This window comes from Lissotriton vulgaris, chromosome 11 (assembly GCF_964263255.1).
Source record: "Lissotriton vulgaris chromosome 11, aLisVul1.2, whole genome shotgun sequence".
NCBI classification, from domain to species: domain Eukaryota; kingdom Metazoa; phylum Chordata; class Amphibia; order Caudata; family Salamandridae; genus Lissotriton; species Lissotriton vulgaris.
In genome coordinates this window covers 1,076,509,712-1,076,537,698 of record NC_141699.1, presented here as the reverse complement: position 1 = coordinate 1,076,537,698, position 27,987 = coordinate 1,076,509,712, and the positions used below count along the sequence as shown (strand labels likewise).

At 47.3% G+C, this 27,987-nt stretch overlaps 1 protein-coding gene across 1 annotated transcript in view; it reads right to left on the bottom strand.

The window, feature by feature from the left end:
• The window catches only part of LOC147684148 (uncharacterized), a 160,365-nt gene that overhangs the window by 120,598 nt on the left and 11,780 nt on the right, over positions 1 to 27,987 (bottom strand). Inside the window, exons 2-4 of the mRNA XM_086942602.1 lie at positions 23,532 to 23,675; positions 10,182 to 10,535; positions 6,541 to 6,972 (exon numbers count right to left, since the gene is read on the bottom strand). Coding sequence (XP_086798728.1) covers positions 6,541 to 6,972; positions 10,182 to 10,535; positions 23,532 to 23,675 — 930 coding nt within the window. The remainder of the gene's footprint in view (positions 1 to 6,540; positions 6,973 to 10,181; positions 10,536 to 23,531; positions 23,676 to 27,987) is intronic.

The following is a 27,987-nucleotide window of genomic DNA, read 5'->3' as shown; positions in this document are numbered from 1 at the left end:
TCCATACTCCTCGTAGATAAATGACCTATAGCCGGGGAGATATGGTGGTCCAGGAGGATATTGACGATTGATCAGCTTCGTTAAGAAACTCTCTGCTGGAAGAGTTTTGTCTCCCCCAGATGCAAGAATGGCAATATCTACAGATGAAACATGCACTCTGCAATATACTGGAGGTCCTGCCATGGGTTGTTCTTGAGTCCAGGATGAAACTCACCCACTTCAAGAAACTCCAAGACTAGTACTGGATGCCCAAAAATCTACACTCTACATTCTTTTGACTCCATGCGGTATGCTGAAGATGCCGCCACTCAGATTGCAACATGCTACATATCCTGTGCCTGGATCTGAAGGCCATCTGGTCCCCGATTAGTACCACTTTGGCTGATGCCCTGGACATGCCAATCCCCTTGTCTGGGAAACAGTCCTCTTACACAACGCGGTCGGTCTGCACACACTCACTAACCCAGCGAGGCAATTGCTGTCGACAGCTCTCACAGCCATAAAAATTTTGCATCCTGCACCACTGGCGCACCCCCACAGGCCAATCACCTCTGAATGGCTGATGGAAATGCACAAAACTGCAACTTATGTACAACCTATATATAGACTTCAAGGCAGAATGGAGACATTCACTCAGGTATGGGCCTCATTTATAGACGCATCCGAGACTGATGACCGCAGAGGAGATGTAATGACCTAAGCACAGATAAGGATCATAAACTAGCACCCTCTGATAGGAGGAGCCCATCCTGGTCCCCACCCCCTTCCAGCTCTCCCATCTGGAATCCCCCTGCCCCTTCCACCGTTAATGCGACTGATGGATGAAGTTAAGCATCTCCCCAATGTAAATAGCCCCAGTGCACTGTTAATCTTCTAGCTCTTCAACTCCTTGCATTCTGTCTTTTTTTCCTAACTCTTCTCTCCCATCTCCCCTCCAGTTACTGTGCTTGTGGCTTTGGTGTACAGATATTTACATACTAGATGTACCCTTCTGTTCTTCCATTGCATTATGTTGCACTGTTTGATGTTCATGGATTGCCACTGCTTGAGGATCATTTCGCATGATCAATGTACACCCCTGCGATGACAACGACCTGTCGCTCACCGGTCTAGACAACCTTCAGTAGATGTCTGACCCAATCGAGCTTTTGGGAAGTGACACACTTTGCACTTTGAACTCTCTGTTCGTGGACCACTGCTCTTGTGACTGTAAATGTTTTCCTCTTCTTATCTGAGTGTACTCACAAATGTTTGTCTCAGCTGTATACTCTTTGTGCCTTTTCCACTCTCTCTTGATAAAGAATTGAAACAAAAAAAGGTGTGAGGATTGAGAAGCAAAAACCCCAGAAAATGTGACCTCCTTACTCGGAGGGCAAATAATATACCAGCCAATAGCTTAAAGTAAGAGATGTATACAATAGTGGGCTGATCCAAGCTGTGATTGACTAAGTCTCAAAGCAATGGCTAAAAGGGGGCTGACCCAACTAGCCAATAGCTGAAGGAAGCATATTTCAAAGACAACTCTCTTTGCATTGGAAACAATTAGCCTTGCAGACATCTGCTCAATCAAGACAGACCTACAAAAGAGGACAGTTTTGTGTGAGAGGTTGTCATGGAGATGCATGTGGACAACCATTTGTCATCCAACTAGAGGTAACTTTTCTAGCAGAGAGAGTTACAATTCTCAAGAATTGAGACAGCTTCCTCAAATAGGGCAGGGAAAGCTCATCCAGGAATACTGCATCTTCCTATGGACATCATTGTCCATATACTGTCTACTAAAGGGACCGTACAGAGATGTTCACTAACTCCAAGCGATACAGGATGGATTTAAAAAGAAAAAAAATGAAACGTTTTTGTTTAATTTTTTAAGGGCAGGTAGTGGTCCATGGGACCACTGCCTGCCCTTGAAAAATATTTTTAGAGACAGTCACAAAGTGGAAGGGGTCCCCTGGGGACCCCTTCCAAATTGCGACTGCATTACCACCCTCTTGGACGGGGTGGTTATTTGTGAGTGTTTTGCGACTGCAATTGCGGTCGCAAAAATTTATACATGGGGTTGCGGTCGCTATTAGGAAGGGAATGGCCCTTCCTAATAGCGACTTGCAATTCCTAAAATAGCAAGCACAAATAAATTGCCACTCACTATTTAGGAATTGTACATGGACCTGGGCCATTTTGCATGCGCAAACGGGTTGCAACCCAATTTGCGCATGCAAAATAGGGTCGTACATCTGGCCCTGAGTCACATAAAAGGAGCACTGGCTTTGGCTACAGATTTGGGTTGATAAATTTCTTACGTGTGTTAAAGAGCTGGAGCAGCGCTATTTTACCACCAAAGAAAGTTGTACATGGCTGCTCGACACAGGAATTTTCAAGGCATGATCTCGTTTTGGCTTGACATGTGGCAATAACACGATAACATACACAAAGCAACATAACACCACCATTAAAACATAGCATGGCACATCACAACAAATCAGCCAGAGCGCCAAACAAAAAACTGAAGTACGACAAAATCACATTGCAACAATGCTGCAAAAATGTAAAGCAGGACAAAAAGCAATGGAACACATAACTACCACAACAAAATGCCACAAAGCAAACGTGCAAAAACAGTTCTTTATGGTTGCGCCGCTCTTGAGCCTTAGGAATGGTTTGCACCAGGTGATGTTAGCTAGCATTGAAGCTTTAAGGATAGAACAGGACTGAGGGAGCATGAGGCAGAAGAACTAGGGCTCAAGGGGGCATATTATCAAGACAGGCGATAAAATTATCGCCGCTTTAGCAGCATAAAACTGCTGCTAAAGCGGCTATAATGGGCTTGATAATATGCTCTATGGAATTCCAATTGAAGCCCATGTTAGATGTGAAGGATATTTAACATGAGCTTCAATTGGAATTCCATAGAGCATATTATCAAGCCCATTATCGCCGTTTTAGCGGCAGTTTTCTGCCGCTAAAACGCCCATAATTTTATCGCCTGTCTTGATAATATGCCCCCATGGTTCTCATTGGTTGGACAAGCAATAATGTTCCCTCAATAGCTAGCCTTTGCGTCAGGACACATTGGGAAAGTGGGTCGGCCTGGGCTATTGCAAAAAGCTTGAAAATGTTTTGTTAAATACAAGATGTCAGTTCCTCTTTTTGAACCCTCACCAACCTATATTGATAAGCAGCAGATTAAAATAATTTTGGGGACTCTTTTTTGTTACACCTGAATTTAGTTATACTGGAGAAGGGCACAATTACAGTGTATGAAACTAATCAAGAGGTATCTAGGTTGCAAAGAGTGATGTGCCAGTGTGTCCTTTACCATGGATGGCCAGGATGGGCACGCTCTGCGTATGCAAAAATGAGCATCAATACAACTGTAGCTGCCTTCCTACAACCTCTAGCAATCAGAATCCATATGATACTCTTTTTTTCAAAGTTTTCTAAGTCTCAAACTAGACCCAATCATGTCCTACACACCTCAGCATGTGAATCATTCCCCTGCGACTGCTCATGCAGGTTGTATGTCAGAACCACGCATGCCTTTACTTCACATGCCGTTACATCGCGGGCATTACAACGAATGTGTCTTTACCACGCATGTTGTTACAAGGACATGCGTTGGACTATGGAGAGGTATAATTTACTATTCCAACTCCAGCCTGCAGAACAGTAGGCAAAGCGTTGGACTTCGAAGTCCAACACTGCTTACTCTCAGCCATGTCGTTGTAACAAAAAGCGTGGTAAAGTAATGCGTGGCAAAGAGGCATTTATTGTAACGCTTGTCATGCAACTGCATGCATGGTTCATGCTGTGTTGTAAATGCTATTTCCCACTCCTGCAGCATTCACATTCCTAAGGAAACTCGGATTTAATGACCCCATACAAGGAAAATAGCACATTTTAAATTCCCTTTGCAAAGCACTTTCCAATGAAGCAAGATTTAAAGGGGATAGCACCCCTTTTAAATATCCCGATACCATTGTGGGGTTGCCTGTACTGTGAAGGGAGCCACTGATGTGGCGCTGCCCTCACCGCACCGCTATGTTGAAAGTGCCCCTCAGCAAACTTTTTGTATTGAGACAATGATTTCCCAATGCACAACTTTATTTCCATCTTTGTGTCAGGCCATTCTGTATTTTCCCTGCCCATTGTTGCAGTGCCTCCAGTGGTGGAGAGGGGTAGGGCGTATGGGTGACAGTTCCCAGCCCTCAATATAGTAAGGCAAACATCAATGTGACTTGGTGGCCCCTTGGAAGACAGCCTGCCAGTTCAGATGTTTACAGTGGTGGAGCAGGCGAAGGTACTGCGGTGTAACCATAGACTTTTGTAGACGCCCCAGGTTTGGGGTGGCTAAACAGTGTGTGCCAACACAGCTTCCTCTGCTCTGCGTGCTCAAAGGTAAAACTGCCCAAGCTGTGGTCTCAAGTGGAACAGCTGCTACTTTGAACAACGAGGAGAAAGTGTGCAAAGTAGGGCCCAAAGTTCCTCCTAATTGCTCGCCACTAGTACCTGCAGCACCCCAGCCCATGTTGAACTTCCAAAAAAGCATCTTGCATTCTTGGAAGGGGGTGGAATAGACCACGGTCAATTGCTTAGTTGATTATTATTGGCTGAAGAACTGTAACAAAGGGCACTCATCCTCACATAGCATGACGACCTCCAGATTAATCTGTTCTGTCCATTTGGACATGTCCTATTTCTGGCACAGAAACAATTCAGCATGACATTCATGGATCACACAGGCAAATAGTCAACTGAAGTCATTTGTACCTCCACAACCATTCAATATCACCTGGAGAAGTATAAGTTGCTGCTTGTACTGTGTCTAAAGACACTACTACTACTCCAATCACAAAGAATGTGGCATACAAAGACGTTTTATCAACTATCACTTACACATTGTAGGTGTGTACACACAGGTGTTACATAAAAGAAATATACTACAATCCCGCAAACCATGATTGCCTTTTCTCAAGGTAGTGCTGCAGAGGGTAGCTAATAAAGACAGATCTTAGAAGAAACTCTAAGTACCCCTGATAAAAGTTTTAGCTATGGGAATATAAAAGTAAGGGATATCATGTTGGCCAGTTGGATGCCATACCTGTCGGTCCGGATGCAGTGCCCGTCCCATTGGTGTTGTTAAGCGGTGCTGTTGTCGCTACTGCAGAGATTAGCATGGACAATGCCGGTGCCACTGTAGAGGTGATTCCTTGAATGGCCGCTTGTGTGGTGTTGAAGGTTGTTACCACTGTTGATGTTGTGTTGGTTTGGTTTGCACCTGCGGCAGTGGCAAACATTGACACATTTCCTGATCCAGTGGGAGGAAACGTACCAGGACCCGCGATGGGTGTTGACTGAGAAGCATTGGACGTCTTGTTGGGTGGTGCTCCTAAAACTGTGGTTGTCGCCATTTGGCCTGTTGTCACTGTTGTAGCATTCGTTAATGAAGTCTGCGACACTGTAAAATGAAGAACACAATATTATTAGGCAGCTTTCACTTCTGTTAGAAATGGGGGTCTCTACTTGGCAGATGGTTAACCTGTCCAAGAAGGGACCCCTCTTCCTAGTCTGGATAAGGCAGCTACACTTCTAAAATAACCCCTACTCACCCCTTAGTAGCTTGGCATGAGCAGTCAGCTAAAACTTCAGAGGCACCTCTCTGTCAGGAATTACATTGGCTTTTGTGCCAATCTGCAGCATCTCCAACACATTGTAAAGCATTTAACAACACCAATTTCAGTACATAATTAAGACACAACATACCAATTTATAAAAATAGAAGTAGGGTCTCTACTTGGCAGGTGGTTACCCTGTCCAAGTAGGGAACCTTCTTCCTAGTCAAGATAAGGGAGTTACACTTCTTAAATGAACCCTGCTCACGCCCTTGGTAGCTTTTGTGAGTTTTTGAGCTATTGGCATTGTAAATGGCAATGCCACTTATAAAATAAAAAGGCATTGTCATTTACACTAGCAATAGTTCAAAGTTTTGCAAAAGCAATACCTATTGTATTGCAGAGCGCGGTGATCGTGAAGCGTGCGCCATGCTAACTATTAAAGTTTTTTTAAATAAAAGAAGCAGAGTGCGGTGTCCGTGAAGCGGGTGCCATGCTAACTATTAACGTTTTTTGTTATACAAGAAGCAGAGTGCGGTGTCCCTGAAGCGGATACCGTCCTCATTGTTGAAGGACACATAATCAGCTGAGGGCGTATGTACCTCCAAAATCATTCATTATCACCTGGAGAAGTATAAGTTGTTGCTTGTGCTGTGTCTAAAAACTCTACTACTACTAAAAGCACAAAGAATGTGGTATACAAAGAAGTTTTGTCAACTATCACTTACATAATGTAGGTGTGTACACACAGGTGTAATAATAGAAATATACTCCAAACCTGCAAACCAGGATTGCCTTTTCTCAAGGTAGTGCTGCAGTGGGTAGCTAATAAAGGCAGATCTTAGTAAAAATTCTAAGTACCCCTGATAAAAGTTTTCTTTATGTGAATATATAAATCAGACACATCATGCTGGCCAGCTGGATGCCTTACCTGTTAGTCCTGATGCAGTGCTCTGATTCGATGCGGCCAATGGTGCAGAGGTGGGTGACCCTGCTGCCGGATCCTTCCCTGTGACTCCCGTCCCATTGGTGTTGTTAAGCTGTGCTGTTGTTGTTGCTGCAGAGATTAGGATGGACATCGTTGGTGTCACTGTAGAGGTGATTCCTTGAATGGTAGCTTGCGTGTTGTTAGGGTTTTTCAACGTTGTCATCACTGTTGAAGTTGTGTTGGTTTGGTTCACACCTGTGGCAGTGGCAGACACTGACACATTTCCTGACCCAGTGGGAGGAAACATACCAGGACCCACGGTGGATGCTGACTGAGAAGCATTGAAGGTCTTGTTGGATGGTGTTCCTAAAAATGTGGTTGTCGCCATCTGGCCTGTGGTCATTGTTGTGACATTTGTTAATGAAATCTGCGACACTGAAGGAATGAAGAGCAGAATATTATTGGGCACAGCACCTTCAACTTCAATCTTTAAGAATTTAAATTTACTGTTCCATTAATTCTCACTTACCCTTTAAAGATTAGTGTTACATTTTAGACCATACAACTCATGAGCTAAGGTAACCTCTAAAGTCCTTAATGTGTATCTCATTACTCCTTTCATGTTTATACTCCTGCCATCAAGGACATAAGGACCACACAACCCAAATCCCTCACCCACCTCTTAGATGATTATGTGACACCACATGTTGAAGGACCACAATTGACCTTTTCAGTAACCTATGAGGCAGTGGGTCATCACCGTGGCAGATGGGTTTTGGTGTCCTGAATATTTTTGTAATTTGTTCTTTGGATATTGAGTCATATTGAGACCAGTGATCATGGTTTATTCAAGGACGCATGACTTTTGTTTTCTGGGAGAGTAGATGTTTGACAAGATTTATGGTACAGAAATCTTGGATTTGCATACATTATTTTGGATTTGATGGGTTTTGCTTTATCTTGGGGTTTTAAGTTGTTCCTAACAATTGGAAATACTTTTTAGGGTGTGTTCATTGAATTTTCTTTATTCAATTGAGGAAAAGGGATTTTGCATTCATTACATCTTTTTTGTAATTTTTCAGATCTCACTGGCTTCTCTTTGGTTGGCTGGTGGCAGGTGATTGCTGATGATGGGGGGGTCACCTCAAAGCAGAATTGGCCCTACAATTACGGTGTCAGCTCAGCGCCTGGTTAAAACATTAGAAGCGCCACTCTGTCACAAATTAGATGGGCTTTTGTGCAAATCTGCAGCATCTCCCTTCTCCAACACATGTGATCTTCAGGGAAAAGGAGACACTGCCTTGTGAATGGGCTTCTAAATTAGTGCAGCAAAAGATTCTGTTCACAGCACTTGTTATTCCTCAAAAAGGATTTTTTGTGGTAAACTTCAGGAAAAAGGCTGATTATCCTCTTGGTCCTTAAAACACTAGATATGAGGGTGGATTAGCTAAAGTAAAGTGATAAATGGAAATAATCTTAAACAAAATGGTGGTCCCTTTTTGAAGAAAGATAGGGATATAAAAGGTACAGGGTAAGTGCAGGAAAAAAAATAAACCTGTCCAGCAATATCCTACTTTTCCCTCTTTGGATTCCTCTTCCCGGCCACCAAGATCAGATCCACACCATGAAATAGTCATAGAGAGGGAAAAGAGGATAAACAAGACACCAAGTTCATGTACATCTATAAAGAGGACATTCAACCTCTGTTCTCATATTTCACAGATATCCGTGCTTTTGTAGACTCATCGCGCCTCTCTGCCGTCATCTCTGAAACTGTGTAGTTTGATGTCTACTCTCCCATAGCATCCACCTGTGAATATTTCCAGACTCACAATTTCCACTGTCTGTGAAGATCAACCCAAATCTGACAAACCTTCTAGTGGACACTGCCAATGCAACAGAGGATGCAATCCCATCAGACTTTGTGGATACGAAGGTGGGCTCTGTGCAGGTCTGAACCTCTCCCCGGTGGCTGGGATATATGTAAATTATAAGTCTCTGGCTATTTTTGATTTTTAGCCTCAGTGCACATGATGATCATATGCGTACACTGAAGGCCTGTGTAGAAATGGGCACTCCACCTTTTATGAGTGTGATTACCATCAATTCACCTGGCTGTAGAGAACGGACAGTGGTGACCTGCAGGACAAACCTATTTATATGATGTCTGCACAGAAAGTTATCTTTGGGGTTTTAAAATGGTCTGTTGGTCTTCGTTAAACGTGTTCTTCCCTCCACCATTTGAGATATAGGTGCTGCATGTATGTATTTTTACACTATATATGTGTAGTTGTAAGGGTGTGAAGCCTATGTGGTGTGTGTGAGTGCTACGGCCCAGGAATCTATTTTGTGTCTCATATGTGTGGATGGTACACAAGAGGGACCATGGAAGGAGCCTTCAGAAGCCTCCAGAGACAGCAATGAGTAGGGGGACTCCTTTAAAGCATTCAGATGTCCACTGAAGTAGACCAGACTGTTGGATTTAGAGCAGGGTTCTCCAAAGTCGGTCTTGGAGAGCCGAATCCATACCAGATATTTAGTATATCACCATTTAGATAAACATACCTGTCTTAAAAATCTGGCATGGATCCAGCTCTCCAGGACCCACTCGGGGGAGAACCCTGCTTTAGAGGATGGGAGACAGAGAACCCTTTTGAGGTGTGGGACAGTCCTTTCCATCTTCATTCTTCCCCATAGGTGTTCTATCCAACAGGATGTGAGGTATCCTCTCCCTTTGTTTGGTCCTCCATCACAGAGAGCCACAGTCCCACCTGATCCTTCCTGCTGACAGTAGAGGACAAAAACTGTGTCATGGCAAATCTTGGAGGAATATGCATAAGCGAGTAGTTCCTCCAGGAGCTGTGCAGAAAGAAGCGGGCTTTGGGCTGCTATCCACCAATGACACTGGTCACCCATCAGTGAGCCCAGAGTGAAGCAGCTTTCTTCCCTGAATCTGGGTTGCCTGAGAGCCCTTCGATCTCCCCATGATCGTTCCAAGAAGGGGAGCAGAAGTCAGCCGAGTGCACATATAAACAGGAGCGGTACCGAGTCCCAGCCAACACATACTGTTGTAGACTCCCATCCAGCTACATTTAGCAATACAGTGACCAACCAAGGCTGCAGGAGCCACAATAACATTGACAGGTGCTAGGGAACCTGTACAGATGTCCTAGAGACATTCATACCTTGCCAGTCTTACTATCAGTGTATTTACTGCTTTGGGAAAGTAAAAGGAAATTGTACCCTCCCAAGCTCTTGGTACAACTGAATGTGTTTTCACTCTGATCATGTATGAACCTGAGAGTAACCTCAAAGTGTTACTAAATCCCCAGTCCTAAGTGTCTATATTACTTTTTCTCCTCTGCATTTCATGTGAGGTATGTAGCTCTGCCTGCTGATTCAAGTAGTTTGTCTTTGCAATTAAATCAACCGGCTGGATAATGGCCTAGTTGTACTGTTGGAGGTTTATTTGAATTTGGAGTGTGTACCCCACACAACTTCCCTGTGCAAGCTTTTGTCTTCTCTGCAACTCTACCCTGAGTTGCAACTGAAAGAAGGAGGTGCCTGGCACTACGTGTTGTGTCCTTTGTAATTTATCCACTCCCAATACTCTACTCCCAGAGGCGACCATTGGCAGCCATTACCTGGATTGGATCCAGTTGTCGCTTGCTGTCCCTGTTGCACAGCAGAGTCGGTTGTTTTGCGTCCTACAGGCTGGGAGACGGAGGTGCTCGCAGATGTTGAGGCGTTCCAAGGTTTACTTGTGACCAGGGCTGACCCCATGCTGGAAGACTGAATTGCTGTTGTTGTGGTCTGAGACCCATTCAACGGAAGGGCCACATTCTTAGTTACGGTTGTTATTCCAATGGTTGGAGGGGTCATTGTTGTTGTAGTTGTAATAGTTGTTGATTGAGGAGTGGTTGCAGCCAGAGTGGTGTTAGGCTTAGCTTGAACTGGCTCATCTGCTGCAATTGGAGGTGCAGGGGGTGTAGGGGGTGCTGAAAAGGAGAGAGAACAAGGTGTGAGACAAGGTGTACTTTGCAGTGTTGGTTTAAAGTCATCCTCCTGTGTGTACTGACCACCAGGTGCAGTACATCAACTCATTCAATCAATCCCTTCAAAACACAACTTCACTCTGTGTGCACCCACTTGAATTATAATGAACTAGGCCCATAGGGGCACCATTAAACATTGAGGGTTTGAAGTAAGTGACAGAGATATGGCCAGCAGTGGCAAGTAGAGTGAGAAATGCACATTGAGGTACAAGAATAGGTCTATGCCTTGAACTCTGCAGGTGAATAAAGAATTGTAACTTATGTGTACTGCTGTGGGTAGTTAGCTGAGCAGGTCCTAACTTTCCTCCTCCATTAGCACCAGGACGACCTAATTTTCAAAAACACTTCTTTTTACCCCTATCCTTCCCACTGTGGATCTTTTCATCTATATCCAATACCACATTAAAGCTTGAATAAAACTGCTGGAGAGGTTTTGTTGAGTGAATGTGATGTGTAATACATGTGAGTGATCACTTGCACAGCTGTTGACCTAACAGTATCTTTATGGCATGTTAGTGAAACTTGGAGAAAAAAAATCAGCATGTAAAAAACAAAATAATGGACATTGTTAATGCTTGTTTATTTATGTGCCTTAAAAATAATATAATTTTTTTTGTAAAATCAACAACCTGCCTCAATAATGACATTAAATTTCTTTGCAAAATAAATAATCTGAATACCTGAAAAGTGTCAATGCAATGTCCCCTAACTCTACATTGTCCTCCTTCCCAAAGCAATATATTTGTTGCCTGCCCAAATTAATGAGGGCAGGAACGATTGGGTACATGGATGGATGAATGGGAGAGTGAGGACATCAGCATTTCCCATGTGTTATATGCATTGCACTATCACCCATCAGGGACTGAGGCGCTGTGCAGGAGTGTGAGGCGAGCCCAGGGGGAGGGGGGGTCATCAAAGAGTCAGGTCTTCAAATTCTTGCACGATCCAGGAAGACAAGAGGAGGCTCTAAGTAACAGTGGGAGGTTGTTCCACAATCTAGGAGCGACGAAGGAGAAGGCTGACCACCGGTTTTAGTTTTGTGAATGAGTAGGACATGAGTTTGTGATAGTCTGGCTGAGTTGAGGTCACTCAAGGGTTGATGGAAGTGAGCATGGCTGCTCAGGTAGGATAGGACTGTGTTATGTAATGCTTTGTATGTGTGTGTGAGGAGTATGAACTATGCACGCTTGAGTACTGGGAGCCAATGGAGTCCCCTCATGTGTGGGACAGGTGTGGGAGGTTGTGGACAAGTCTGGCTGCTTTGTTAAGGATGGTCTGCAGTCTCTTCATGAGATGGTTGGTGATCCTGCATAGAGAGCATTCTCATAGTCCAGTTCGCTGGTGATGACAGCTTGGGGGACAGTCTCTCTGTAGTTGTTTGGCAGCCACTTGTATGTTTTTTTTCTGCATCTTTAGAGTGTTGAAGCAAGATGCAGTGATGGAGTTCACCTGGGCAAATATGTACAGCATGTTGTTGTTGATGAGTCAGAGGATTCTTGCATTAGAGCAGGTGGTGGGGGTGCATCCGAGGTCTGTAGAACACCATGGGGATTGTTACGGTGAGGTATCATTTCTGAAACTCACCAACTCTGTCTTGTTGGTGTTCAGCTTGAGGCAGGTGGACTTCATCCAGGTGGCCACTTCAGTCACGCAAGCGCTGAATTTGTTCTTTGTGTTGGTGGAATTGTCTTAGAGGGACAGTATAAGTTCAGGGTCACTGGAGTAGAAGAGGATTTTGATGGTATGAATGGCATTTTTTTTTAAATGTTGAAAAGGATGAGGCTGAGAAAAGAAACTTGAGGTACACCACAGATGTCCTGGGCTTCAGAAGGGTATGGCCGCAATTTGACTGTTTAAGTTCTTCCCTTTAGGAATGTGCAGCTGCATTGGAGGGCAGTTCCCTGAATGCTGGCTCTGATGGTGTGGGAGACCGTGTCAAATTCCACTGAGAGCTCCTGTAGAATGAGGGCTGCAGTTTTTCCTCTATCTAGGATCATACGTATAATGTCGGTCGCTGCAATGAGGGCTGTCTCTGTGCTGTGGTTGTGTCTGAATCTTGAGTGTGTAGTGTCCAGTAGCTGGTGTTTGATGAGGTGTGGGATGAGGTGTCTGTTGATGGCTTTCTCCAGGACCTTGGCCAGGTAGGAGGAGGGAGATCGGATGGTAGTTCACGAGCTTGCTGGGGTCTGGTAAAATTTTCATCAGTAGTGACTGCTGAAAGCTTCTAGATTTTGGGAAGGTGGCTGTGTTGATAGAGGTGTTAATGAAGACAGTAGGGGCCCGATGTAGGTAAATGCCATTTACCGATATTAAAATACCGAATCCTACCGATTCGGTATTTCAAAATCGGTAAATGGTATGTAGGTCCCAACATCTGGATTCGTTACTGAATCCTTAACAATTCTTTAATTACCGATTCGGTAAATACCGAATCGGTAATGCCCATTCATTCCTATGGGCTTTGAAGCCCATAGGAATGATTAGGCATTACCGATTCGGTATTTACCGAATCGGTAATTAAAGAATTCACAAGGGTGCAGGGGGTGTCACTTTGACACCCTCTGGCACCCCCAAAACAGGCACAGGTGCCATGTGGCAGGCATACCTGCCCTAAGGGCAGGTCTGCCTGTCACATGACATAGGTGTGCATGCACACATGTGCATGCACACCGGAATCGGTATTTTACCATGGATTTGTATTCCATGGTAAAATACCGATTCTGTAAGCCATGTGCAGAAGGTACATTGCCTACCTACATTGCATTTTCGGTGATTTTACCGGATCGGTAAATATTACCGAATCGGTAATTATTTTACCGATTCGGTACATATTACCGAATCGGTACATTTACCGATTCGGTAATGATACCAAATCAGTATTTTCGGCCGTTTCCGACCGGTAAAGGGCTACCTACATCTGGCCCTTAGTACTTTGCTAATGGGAGGCATTCCTTTGTTGGAGGCATGGTGGGGGAAAGGGTCTGATGAGGCTTGGTAAGTATAGACATGACTGTGGCAGTTTTCTCCATGATGATTGTGTTTGTGCTGTTTGGTCATCCTGAGTTTTTCTGTGTACCAGCTAGACTGAGGTCATGTTCTTGATGCTGTGCTTAGTGTGCAAGGGCCCAGGATGTTGACTCAGGTGGTAATCGAGTTGTTAAAATTCTTAGTGTTTGCAGGTAGATTGCCTGTGTGCTTGGGCTGAGTCTTGGAGAGGGTGAAACACAGTCCTTTTCAGCTAGGCTGTGCCAAAAACAGTAGGCCAGGCCTGTAGTGGTTGGTCTTCTGTGTGTGCGATGTTGACTCTGCAGCTGACAAGAGCGTCATCAGACCAAGTGATAGGTGTTAATTTGTTGATCAGGATACAGAATGAGGCAAAAAAGGGTTCCAGAATGTGCCAGGTGGTGTGAGTGGGGTTAAATATGTACTGGGTGAGAATGAGGTTTTAAAGATTTTTGAGTAGGGCAAGAGAGATTGAGTCCATGAGGTTCTCTAGATGAAAATGGAGACCTTCTAGGAGGATGAAGGTCTGCAGTCAAAAACTAGTGGAGCAATGAAGTCCATGAAGTTTCTTGTGAAGTTGGCATGGGGTTCTGGGGTTGGAAGACCAGGGAGCCACAAAGGGTGAAGCTGGTGGTGATTTGAAGCTTGAAGGTGAGGTGCTGATTTCGTTGTCCATGGAGGTGATGGTTTCATTGTCTGCGGAAGCGATGCAGCTGATGATGTCCTTGAAGAGGAAGGTGATTCCTCCCCCTCTTTTGGCGGTCATGTAAGATGACCTTATATCCAGCTAGCATGGCTGTTGCGATGCCTGGAGCCAATGCTTGGGTCAGACATGTTTCTGTGACAAAGAGGAGGTCCAGGGCAGAGTCGTCTAGAAGGGGGCAAATTTCTGTGGCATGTTTGCTGAGTGTTTCGGTGTTGAGAACCATGCACAAGAGTGTGGTATGAAGTTTGTGTGGAGGCTGATCAGTGTGTGCTAGAGCAGGTGAGGTGCTGTTTGGGTGGTTATTGTGGGTGCTGGAGTACTGACTGGGGGTGTGGGGGTGAAGTAGCAGAAGCAGCAAAGCAAGTATCAGGCTTTGTTGAGGGCATGGAGGATCACTGCTGGATAGCAGTGGGCAGAGACGGGCCAGAGTTTCTAGCGCTAGGCGCAGTCCACGTGTGGGTGGGCGCAGACAGGGTTGCATTACCCTTAATTAGGTCCTGGGAGGGGGAGGAGTGCAGGGTATGTGGGTGTGGCTCTGGGGTGTGGGAGGAGGAAAGCAGGAGAGCGTGGGCACAAGTAAATGGCACTGGCAGGGAGAAGGGCAGGAAAACAGCAGGGAATTTCCAGACACAAGAGAAACAGACACAATAATAATACACAGAATGATAACAGGCACAAAGGTCAGAGAAGCAAATGAGATATGTACGCAAAAAGAAGGCACACACATAGCACAAAAAATATATGGAGAGGCAAAAAGGAACAAACAAGTTTGAAAAGTGGCAGAAGGAGCACAGAAAAGGGAGACTAAAAGAGGTTAAGAGGATGAAAAGAGGCGCAAGAATGAGTTTGAAAGATTGACAGAGAGATATGAAAGAAACAGAGTAATACAAAGAAGCACAAAAAGAGGCACAGAACGAAGTATGAAAAGATGCACACAGAGAGATAAAAAGGTAACAAGACCAGAAAGAGACACTGAATAAAAACAAGTTTGAAAAGATACACAGAGAGATGAAAGATGCACAAGAGTGAAAGGAGGCACAGGCAAAGTACAGCAAAGTACATCAAGGCACAGGACCAAAAGAGGGTGTCTGAAGGTCCTTGAACAGTCGGAGGGCTTGTTGGACAGGCCACACGACAGACTTGCTCCCTCCCCGCACGACCAGGCCCGAGCCTGGCTCCCCAGGTGTTACGTGCAACAACCACCCGTTTCCCGTCTCATATGGGACCCCTGGCATCTCCACATCATGGGCCCGAATCACTACCGGCCCCGGCGCCCGGCCTGGGCGCCATCTTGGACACAGCACCACGAGGCCGCGTGGCCTCCGATCGACCCTAACCCTGGGCCTGGCCAGGCCCCGACATCCCGGCACCACCATCCACCCAGGAGGTGAGCGGACTACTTGGCAGGTCAATGGGAGAAAGAGGTGTCGATGGTTCTCCCCCGCCAGGTGCCGATCGCCCCAGCTCCCCCAGGCGCTGGCTCCACCCCCCTGCTGGGTGTCTGGACTCCCTCATCCTGGACCTCCCGACCTCCAAGAGCGAGGGTCCGGACATCAAAGGGCGCCAGACCTATAACTGGGGCAGCTCCAGAGCAGGAAGGCAGTTGTATCCTGGAGTCGAGAGACGCAGTGAAGAACTCATCCTTGACGGACTACTGGCGCTGCCGTAGCCCTGCCTTGCAAACTATCGTCCTACCTGCTGGCGCTGCCGCAACCTTCTGAAACCTTCATCGTCGTCGGGACCTGCTGGCGTGGCCGCGGACCGTTTGTAACTACCACCTTCATCGGGACCTGCTGGCTCCGCCGCGGACCGTCGCTGCCTTCAATCATCTTGGGACCTGCTGGCTCCGCCGCGGCCCGATCATCTAGAACGCCGAGCTCGAGGATTGTGAGCTATCCATCTATCACCATATCTACCGGAGTGGTAACAAGACTGTCCCGCTACCCCCTTCCCCAACCAAGAGACTAGAACCGAGGGGACCCCTGAGTCCAGACATCCTTGTACCTTTCCACCGTACTTAAAGAATTGCTTATAAAGAACGTTAAACCTTATCCTTGTGTGGTGTACATCTGTGGGGGGGAAGTTACTTGTCTGTACGATCGCTGGAGACGGCTCTCCCCGGAGACCTCTCCCCTTATTCTCGGCCGACCCTCCCGGTCTGTCTAACATTGGTGGCCAGCGGCGCGATCCGAATCAACGCGTAATCGTACAGAGAGTAGCTCACCCCACGACGAAACCACAATGACAACCAAAGAGAGCGGATCCACCGAGAAATTCCAGATGGAGAAATTGGAAGAATACAGCCATCGTGAGTTGAAACAATTCTGCATTGAACTAGGTATCGCTACCACCGGTCTGAGTACTAAAGATGATTTCAAGCACGCCCTTGAGTCATGGGCGGAAACCGGGGCCGTCAGACCCCCGGACCAAAATGTCACAGCAGCAGAGAAAAACACCACGGCTCCCGAGGAGCGAAGAACGGGTCTCTCGCAAGACGAGATCCAAGAGCGAGAAAGAAGCAGACTACATGAACTAGAAATGGCCCGGCTCAAAATGGATGGCGAACTCAAACTAGCCGAACAAAAACTGAACCTAGAACATCTGAGGCTCCGAGAAGAGCGGGAAGAGAAACAGAGACAAAGAGAGCTCGAAGAGAAGAGACTGGCGTATGAACACGAGCGCAAACTAGCAGAGATAGACTTACGTAAGCAGAGCAAAGAATTAGGGGTGCCCGAGCAACCACGCACCCCGGGAGCAACAGAAAAGAAAATACACATCCCCAAGGATGTCGTTCGAGAATATTTCCGAGATGACGACATACAGCAATGGTTCAAAGCCTACGAAATAGCTATGACCTCCCACCGGATCGATCGAAGCGATTGGGGAGCCGGCCTATGGGGGAGGTTCATCAATGAGGGCCGCGATGCCCTGCTACAGCTCCCAGACCATCAGATGACCTCCTATGACCACATGAAAGCTACCCTCCTCACCCGCTATGGGCTCATACCTGAGATGTACCGCCAGAGGTTCCGAGACTGCACCCGGATCCCGGGTACAACTTGGGTGGAGTACGTGAACTATTTCAGCCGAGCCTTCGAGGGTTGGATCAAGGGAAGCAATGTAACGACCTACGAGCAACTCTTCAACCTCATGGTATGGGAGCATCTATCTAACAACTGCTTCGTCGAGCTCAGGCAGCACCTCCTCGACAGTAAATTGACTGATCCACGGCAGCTCGCTGCCGAGGCTGACCGGTGGGAAATTACCCGAGTGGGCCGAAAGGGGTCACAGGAACAGAACCGGAGCAACCAAGGTCAGCACCGTCCCCGAGGAGGAGGAGGGGGCCAGGGACGAGGAAGAGACAACGCCCCGGCCGCTCCCGCTGCCAGCACCCCACCCCCGGCCAACCGGGACCACACCCCGGCGCGCCCGGGGTACAGAGCCAACGTCACGTGTCACCGATGCCAGCGAGTCGGCCACTACGCAAGTGACCCGAATTGTCCACAGAGCCAGACTCCGAGACCCCGCCAGATGGCTGCCGCCGCCCTGGGGGAAGAACAAATCTCCGAAGAACACGAGGAATGTGAGCAAGAACACCAAGAATGGGAACCAGCCGCCATGGTTCTAGCGTGCCTAGGGGGAAGAGACATGGTCCCGCGGGCCCCCCTACCCGCCAACACCCGGAAGTACAGTCAGTGGGTGAACATTAATGGACGCAGGGCCGAAGCCCTACGTGACACCGGGGCCAGTGTAACAGCCGTCCGCTGTCACCTGGTGACCCCAGAACAGATCCTGCCGAACGTTCTCTGCCCTGTACGTTCAGCCGACAATTCGGAGAGTCTATGTCGGATGGCCTGCGTCCCCTTCGAGTGGGGAGGAGTCTCCGGCATGTTGAAGGTGACGGTCCGAGATGATGCCCCCGTAGACTGTCTCCTGGGAAATGATCTGGAGAGTTCCCCATGGGCCACCGTAGAGAGAAGAGAGCACCTGGGGATGTTGGGCCTCCCGGACTGGGCGTGCGTAACCACCCGGTCCATGGCTGCCCGCGCTATCCCCCAACCTACAGAACCGGAATGGCCGGCACCTCCTCCCCCGGTCGCTCCAGTTGAAGACACCGACCGTGCCGTCCCCCCAGAGCCAACTCCCGAGGGGCTCGCTCAGCCTCAGGATCTTTCCGACCTGGCTCAGTGGCGGCAGGAGGGGGGGCCTACCCAGGAACAGTTTCGCCACGAACAGAAGACATGTCCCTCCCTCGAGGGACTCCGCCAACAAGCCCTCGCCCAGAGCGCAGGGGATACCTCCGGAACCCATTGGGTCTATTGGGACAACAACCTGTTGTACAGCGAACAGAGAATCGCAGAGTTAGAGGCCAGTCGAGTGCTAGTGGTGCCCCTCCGCTTTAGAGACTTCTTGCTGAACCTGGCCCACGATGTCCCCCTGGCTGGTCACCTGGGTCAGGACAAAACCTACAGTCGCCTAGTGACCCACTTTTTCTGGCCCAAGATGAGGAACGACGTACTCCAGCACTGCCGGTCTTGCCCCACGTGCCAGGCCAGCGGGAAAAGCGGCCGCAAACTTAAAGCTCCTCTGCAACCTTTCCCAGTGGTCACCACCCCGTTCGAGAGGGTGGGGATAGACATTGTGGGGCCTCTGGACCCCCGTATAGCCCAAGGACATCGGTTCATCCTGGTACTTGTGGACCACGCCACCCGCTACCCCGAGGCTGTTCCCTTGCGAACTGTGACAGCCCCGGTAGTCGGCCGGGCCTTGATTGGGGTCTTCTCCCGGGTGGGCTTCCCCCGAGAAGTCATCAGCGACTGAGGCACCAACTTTATTTCAAAATACATGAAGTCCCTCTGGCAACAGTGTGGGGTCACCTACCGATTCACGACCCCCTATCACCCTCAAGGAAACGGACTAGTTGAGCGGTTCAACCGCACGCTCAAAGGGATGATTGGGGGGTTGGAAGAGCCCCTCCGTCGCCAGTGGGATGTGCTACTGCCGTGCCTCCTCTTTGCTTATCGAGAAGTCCCCCAGAAGTCCCTCGGCTTCAGCACGTTCAAACTCTTATATGGACACCCTGTGCGAGGGCCGCTCAGCCTAGTCAAAGAAGGTTGGGAAATGCCCCCCCTGAAGAACCCTCCAGATGGTTCAGAGAACTGGCAAAAGCAAACTTGGAGGCCAGTCAGGAAGACATGAAAAGGTGGTACGATCAGAATGCCTCCTCCATCGAATTTGAACCCGGCCAACAGGTATGGGTGATGTCTCCCACCGAACCATGCGCCTTGCAAGACAAGTGGACAGGGCCCTTCAAAGTGGTCGAGCGCAAGAGCCCTGTCACCTATCTCATAGATATGGAATCTTCACGGAACCCCCTCCGGGTCCTCCACGCCAATAGACTAAAACCCCACTTCGTGCGCTCGGAGCTCAGCCTCCTAATGACAACAGACAACGGAGCCGAGGAGGACTCCGAACCACTACCTGACCTCCTACGGACTCGGGAGAAGGATGGCTCCGTGGACGGGGTCCGACTCTCGGAGGCCCTCACCCGGGAACAGCGCCAAGGCTGCCGAGACCTCCTACTGCAGTTCGCCACCCTGTTCTCCCTCACCCCAGGGGTCACCCCCTGGTGCTTACATGACGTGGATACGGGAGACAGTCCTCCTATCCGACATCGGCCCTACCGCGTACCAGATCGGGTACGGGCCTGCATCCAAGAGGAGGTGTCCAAGATGCTCACGCTCGGGGTCATCGAACCCTCAGACAGCCCCTGGGCCAGCCCAGTGGTTCTGGTCCCCAAAGCGGCCGCCCCCGGCACCACTCCTGAGCTCCGGTTCTGCGTCGACTACCGGGGCTTGAATGCGGTCACCAGAACCGACGCACATCCCATCCCCCGAGCAGATGAACTGATCGACCGCATGGGAGCTGCCCGCTACCTCAGCATCTTCGACCTGACAGCGGGCTACTGGCAGATCGGTCTCACACCCCGGGCCCAAGAACGATCGGCCTTCTCCACCCCTGATGGCCACTACCACTTCAAGGTCATGCCATTCGGCATGAAGAATGCTCCAGCAACATTTCAACGGCTAGTAAACCAGGTCCTAGCGGGACTCGAAGAATTCAGCGCCGCCTACTTGGACGATATCGCTGTGTACAGCCACCACTGGTCCGACCACCTCAACCACCTCCGAGAGGTTCTGCAGGCCCTCCAACGAGCCGGCCTCACGATCAAGGCCAGCAAATGCCAAATTGGCCAGGGGTCCGTGACCTATCTCGGGCACCAGGTGGGAAGCGGCCTGGTGGCCCCGCTGCAACTCAAGATCGCTGCCATCCAGTCTTGGCAGCCCCCCATCACCCAGACCGAGGTCCGCGCCTTCTTGGGACTCACAGGCTACTACCGGCGGTTCGTGAGGGACTATGGCAGCATTGTGGGGCCCCTCACGGAGTTAACATCCAAAAACCAACCGCAGAAGGTCAACTGGACCCCAGACTGTCAAGCGGCCTTCGAGAAGCTGAAGGACGCCATGTGCTCCGCCCCTGTGCTCCAGGCCCCCGACTACAGTCGGGAATTTATCGTCCAAACGGATGCCTCCGACCATGGCATTGGGGCAGTCCTTTCCCAGCTGAACCCCGAAGGAGTTGACCAACCAGTGGCTTTTATCAGCAGACGTCTCCTGGCCCGAGAGCAACGCTGGAGTACTATCGAGAGGGAGGCCTTCGCAGTGGTGTGGGCCCTCAAAAAGCTCCGGTCTTATCTCTTCGGCACCCACTTCCGGGTACAGACCGATCATCGGCCCCTGCAGTGGCTAATGCAGATGCGGGGGGAAAACCCGAAACTATTGCGTTGGTCCATCTCCCTGCAGGGGATGGACTTCACTGTGGAACATCGACCTGGGCAAGATCACGCCAACGCAGATGGCCTGTCCCGCTTCTTCCGCCTCGACGAGGAGAGTCCCCAAGAGGATGGGTGACTCTCCCCGCCTTTAGCTGGGGGGGACGCATGTTGGACAGGCCACACGACAGACTTGCTCCCTCCCCTCACGACCAGGCCCGAGCCTGGCTCCCCAGGTGTTACGTGCAACAACCACCCGTTTCCCGTCTCATATGGGACCCCTACCCCCTGGCATCTCCACATCATGGGCCCGAATCACTACCGGCCCCCACGCCCGGCCTGGGCGCCATCTTGGACACAGCACCACGAGGCCGCGTGGCCTCCGATCGACCCTAACCCTGGGCCTGGCCAGGCCCCGACATCCCGGCACCACCATCCACCCAGGAGGTGAGCGGACTACTTGGCAGGTCAATGGGAGAAAGAGGTGTCGATGGTTCTCCCCCGCCAGGTGCCGATCGCCCCAGCTCCCCCAGGCGCTGGCTCCACCCCCCTGCTGGGTGTCTGGACTCCCTCATCCCGGACCTCCCGACCTCCAAGAGCGAGGGTCCGGACATCAAAGGGCGCCAGACCTATAACTGGGGCAGCTCCAGAGCAGGAAGGCAGTTGTATCCTGGAGTCGAGAGACGCAGTGAAGAACTCATCCTTGACGGACTACTGGCGCTGCCGTAGCCCTGCCTTGCGAACTATCGTCCTACCTGCTGGCGCTGCCGCAACCTTCTGAAACCTTCATCGTCATCGGGACCTGCTGGCGTGGCCGCGGACCGTTTGTAACTACCACCTTCATCGGGACCTGCTGGCTCCGCCGCGGACCGTCGCTGCCTTCAATCATCTCGGGACCTGCTGGCTCCGCCGCGGCCCGATCATCTAGAACGCCGAGCTCGAGGATTGTGAGCTATCCATCTATCACCATATCTACCGGAGTGGTAACAAGACTGTCCCGCTACCCCCTTCCCTAACCAAGAGACTAGAACCGAGGGGACCCCTGAGTCCAGACCTCCTTGTACCTTTCCACCGTACTTAAAGAATTGCTTATAAAGAACGTTAAACCTTATCCTTGTGTGGTGTACATCTGTGGGGGGGAAGTTACTTGTCTGTACGATCGCTGGAGACGGCTCTCCCCGGAGACCTCTCCCCTTATTCTCGGCCGACCCTCCCGGTCCGTCTAACAGGGCTGATTACAGGTAAGTCCTAGGGGCTGCTAATGCTAACCACCTCCATCAATCCAAACAGCCATAGAAGTGAAAACAAACACAGCACTTCATGATGAAAGACTTCTGAGCACTTTCAAAAACGTTGCCATACTAGCTTTCCCAATTATAGTTTTATATGATGCCTGCCAGACTTCACAGCTATGTTTGTTGACTGTCTTATGGCAGTATCTAGACCACTGGTGCTCCTACTTTGATGGCACTCATTGTTGTTACTGCGGAAGGATAAACCGGTGAGAGGGCTCATGAGGTGTGAAGTTTGTGACTTGTAAGCTAAACAAACGTTGCCACATTGGGCTCATTTAACCAGAGAGCTGTGCTTGTCTGATGTGCTAATATTGAAAGGATGTGATAGTATTGTATGCTCTTTTTGGGTATGGCTAAAAGCAACCTTATTTATTTCACTTTATGTGGGTGTTGTTGTGTGAATTCTTGATTGGTTAAGTGTGAAAATGGGTTAAGGGAAAGTGGAATAGATTGATGAGTAAGTGCTAGATCTATGAGTGGTTTAGTGGTTGGATGAATGGATGTGTGACTGTATCTGTCAAAGAATGAGTACATGGATGGATGAATCGGTGACTGAATACATGGACTGATGACTGGATGAACAGGGGAGTGTATGATGGATGATCAATGGCTGAATAAGTAAATAGCAGAATAAACAGGTAAAGAGATAAGTACATGCATGTTCTGTCATATTATTACCAGTAGCAGGGGCTATTCTCCTCTGTAGCTGCTGTTCACTCACCCATGTTCACCCATGTGTCAAACAATGGGCCATTCATCTATCCACAATCACCAACATTCGCCCTCTCATGTAGCCCCCACCACATAATAGGCATGCCTATCCTTACACCTCTACACAAGCAAACACTCGGCTATCAATTATCAAGGACATTTACTAATAATTCATCACTTCACTAATAAAAAGCCAGGCCAATTGGGTTTGCCAATGCATGTTTTCTATAGGTTCTGACTGTCATGCTGTCATCAGGGGAGCTGTACTAGTGCCACAGTGTTCTAGCTGTGATTACATTTTCTTATATCTTCAATAAAATGTGTAAAGGAACAAGAGTACAAATGGTATAGTGCGTAGAGTGTGATTCATAAATAGTGTACCAATGAATTACCTTGAGTGACGCCATTGCAGGCGGCGGTGAAGTCGGAACAGCAGTCGTAGTTCGTGGTGCAGTAACTATCACAGTAGCAGTCACCCCGCCGGCAGCTGCTGTCCACCCCTTTGCAACAAAGTGCAGGGTACTGTGTGCACTGCCCTTTATACAAAAACAAAAGAAATATACATTACCATTAGGAACCCAGTGTTCTATAACTTCTAGTCACACTTGTCAAAGCTAGCCTGAAAGATTGGAGCAGGTGATAGAAGTTGGACTAGCTCTACTGGTTCGTCGAGGCATGCCCGCCTGCCAATAGGAGAAAGGAGCACACCATACCGCTTAAAGACTGCTACTGACCACATAGGCTGGCTGGCTGTCTGCGATGGGCCCATCATTTATCTGCCATTGTAGGCAAGGGGTCCCCCAGAAATTCTTGCACCCCAAAATATTACTTGCATAAAACAGTCATCAATTTGATGAATCAGATACAGTGTTAAACCTCAATTTCACAAGGCAATGTGTCCTCAAGGTAAGGCACCTCCCAACACAGCAAAATTATCCAAAATAAAGTCTATTAGGTAAGGTATCACTCAATAACTGAGTTTTAGATCAGCTGAAGAATTGTAAAGTATTTATTCTAATGATTCAAAAGATATCTGGTACAGAATCATTGCCATGAAGACACCTAGAAAATAAATAATTACGGAGTTGTGCAAAAGCAGAAATTTCTTACCAAGGAGGCAGAAAACTCAATAAAGAAACAGGCAGAATTTAGGAAAGCTCTGGCTCATCCTTAAAATTTAGGATTTATATACACTATTTTCATACTAAAACACCAAAACTGCTAAATCATCGTAGTTTGATCAAAGTGTTACATTGTCAGCAAACTCGGAGCACAGTTTTATTAAACGTCATATTGCCTTATCACCTAAGCACTATCCCACTATATGAATATTGATTCTGCCCACTCTATGCAAATGTCATCTAGAGATGGTAGGGCAAAATATTCCCATGAACAGCAGTCTATTATGAATGAATAAGGTACTGTGAGCTAGCAGAAGGTCCTTTGGGAAAGCAGCATCATTGTGACCATTCTAGGAAGTTTTAATCGAAGACAGCAGGAATAACGTCATTAGATATAACCAAATAAGCAAGACTCTTCTTGTCTGTGTGCTTCAGAAATAATGAACAGTGAAATGTGCATAGACGACATACTTTTTGGAAAACATGGCTACCAGGCCCTAACTGAGTCCTAGCTAAAGAATAGTCAGGAAAATAAAGCTTCTACATATATCATAGAAAATGTGTTCCAAAGGCAATAACACAATGTCTGTCTGTACATATATAACTGAATGTGAAACCACATTTTGCATGTTGGTAATGATGTACAAAAATATAAATGCACAAACACTTTAACAATTTCCCACCTCTGATTATTGCATACTCACTAAACAACTAGTTTAATTAATTTAACAGTTAAAATACAGACTGCATCACTTTCTGCTTCTTTTGAGGCAGACAATTCAGCTGAAAATTCAGCCTACAATATCTGTGATCTCTGCCTTCCCGCATCTCATACTCTTATCTTTTCCACTTTGAAGATCATCTTTTCAAATTACACCCACAATTTAGAAATAAATATTCAGGAAATATAATCAAGAGAAACAGGACAATTGCACAGATCCACACATTAGTTACAGAGGTCAGTAATAATCTAAACAAGCCACCACCCAAACTAAGGAACTATTCAACAGCCTTGCTAAACTCTTTCCTTTCCCATACCACTAACCCAGGAACTTCCTGTTTCCCACAAGGCATGCTCTTCTAAAGCTTGAACTTCACAACAGATGTTAGTTATATTTTGTCCAGAAGCATTAATAACACTACTGTTATCGAATATGAATGTGCAGCATTCCATAATCCTAAAGACGCAAATACCACCTTCTGCTGCGAGAAAGAATTCTGGTGATAACCAGTGTGCATACTCATTGCTCACATTGCATTTAATTCAGAATTATTTTGAGTTATGACCCCGGCAGTATTAGAGGAAAGCCGGTCGTCAAGCACAGACAATCTTCTAACCTTCACATCAATTATAGCCACACCTATAGATGGAATTTTGCGAGCAGTGGTACGTTCACGAGCCTCTATGAATACACTTTAAAACATGTTATACACCTGTAAGCTCTCTTTTTAATTGGATTTAGCATATATGTGATAGTCTTTTTCTACTTAGTTGGATGTTTACAATTGCTTATTTGCACTGAGTTCAAAGTTTACAATTTGCGATTTTTGCACAATAATGCTGTTAGACTCCGTGTCTACTGAAGGTTTACATAGCGTATGTTTGCATTTCATTACTATGCTTTGCACATTGGTTTTATGCTATTTATTGATTGCAAGATTACTGTTTTATCCCATTTTTAACTCTTTTTAGTATTATATTGATGATTGTATGTTATATGTATATTGGCAGTGATGATTTGTACTTTTATTGATATTTTAAATCCTAATAAAGACCATTTGACTAGACTATAGATGGAATTATAGTCCCTAAAACATCCAAAACTATCTGCCCAAAACACCATTTCAATCTCTTAAAACCAACACCACCATTCTCTCAATTGACATGATAGACTCTAGGGGCCCGATTCACAGAACTAACTTAAGACAAAGTCCTAAACTTACTACTTTTGGTATTCACAGAAGTTTAGATTTTGTCTTAAGTTTGTCTTAAGTCTGTCTTAAGTTTGTCTTAAGACAAAATCCTAACTTCTGTGAATACCAAAAGTAGTAAGTTTAGGATTTTGTCTTAAGTTAGTTCTGTGAATCGGGCCCTAGGGAACACTAAAGCAAATTAGCAAGAATCCAACCAGTTATGAGGCAGGTTGAAAAAAGCAGTCTTACAACCAACTCAGAGATCCCTCTGAAAAACATTCTTCACCAACCAAAAAATCACCACTAACAACATAACTCCTTTCTCACTCACTCTCACCCACATATTCTATTTATCTAACTTCTGTAAGCTCACGACTCACCATGCACAACTCACCCATTCTCTCATGTTCCATTCACAATCTTAGATTCAAATTTGAAAACCAAAATTCTTCCTCAACCATCATCTATTCTCTTATCAACGTTTCATCTGCCCAATCTCTCATTATAGTCTTTAACCCTTTCGAGGCTATTGACGGAACCGTTCCGTCACGGCTCGCGGGTGAGCTGTGCTCATGACGGAACGGTTCCTTCACGGCCCGGCCGCCGCGCATGGGCGGCGCTTTTAATTGAGCGGGCGGGCGGGGCCGTGACGGAACCGTTCCGTCATGAGCACAGCTCACCCGCGAGCCGTGACAGAACGGTTCTGTCACCCGCGGAGCTCACCTGCGCCCTCCCCCCCCCCCCGCGACCGTTAGCGCTGCGGCGGAATAGCCGCCACAGCGAAGGAGTTAACAAGTTCATGCTCCTCTTTACTCAAAGTGCATACACACTGTCATTCATTCTTTAGAGTATTATGGTTAGTTTGTGCGGTAGCAACACAAAAAGATGATGGACGGAATGCTGAACATTGTCAAACATTCTCTGTAGTACAGAGATGTGGACCTAAAACCATAGTTTTTGTGCTCAACATGCCATTTCAGTGTGGACCAAGTAATATGCAAATCAGTCTTGACTCTGCTCCCCATAGCGTTGGAATTTTCTTTTTCAAACCAAAAAATAGAACAGTTTGGTGTAGGGCTCCGTCATGTTGATGGACCCTGCATTGACAGGACCCTTCATGATGGCAGATCCTGCTAATGCTTTAGAAAGGACCACTAGTTTGGAAATCATTTCTTACATTTGCCGGCGGAGCAGTCCTGGCCTGGCGGACATTAAGTCCTCCACCGGTCCAATGGAGATTACTCTGTCTGCCAAAGTATACATCGCTCCCTATATCATAGCTATATAAATCCACAAACCTGTTAACAATAGTCTGTGAAGTGTATCCTTAGTTTCTACAGAACTAGCTACTTTTTTCTAAGCTTTAATGCTTCTGAATAGATTTCAGGCTGTCCAACCTTACCCCCTTAGTCAACATCAGCCATACTAAACAATGCTACTTTGATTTCTGATCCTCAATGCGTATGAGCTTTACATCTATTCGGGATGCTGTTTCTTGCCCAGAAGTTGGTAGGATGCTAGGAACTTCAGTTTCTGTTAACCTCCAACCGTACTAGGATCAATTTATGATTTACATATGATGGGCAAATCGTCAGTTTCTCTATGGTGAACCAAACAGAAGTCTAGTAGAATATTTGTAAGTTTTGGGTCTCCATTTTTGGAAATACATTTTCAAAATAGTTTTCGAAATAAAAAACAGTCTCTTATACAATTATGACTTTTAAAATATGTTAAGAAAATCTTTCCTAGAGCTTACATGTTTCTTTCTTGAGGCTTATTGGGGAAACATTGGTTCAACAAACGTAAAGTATAT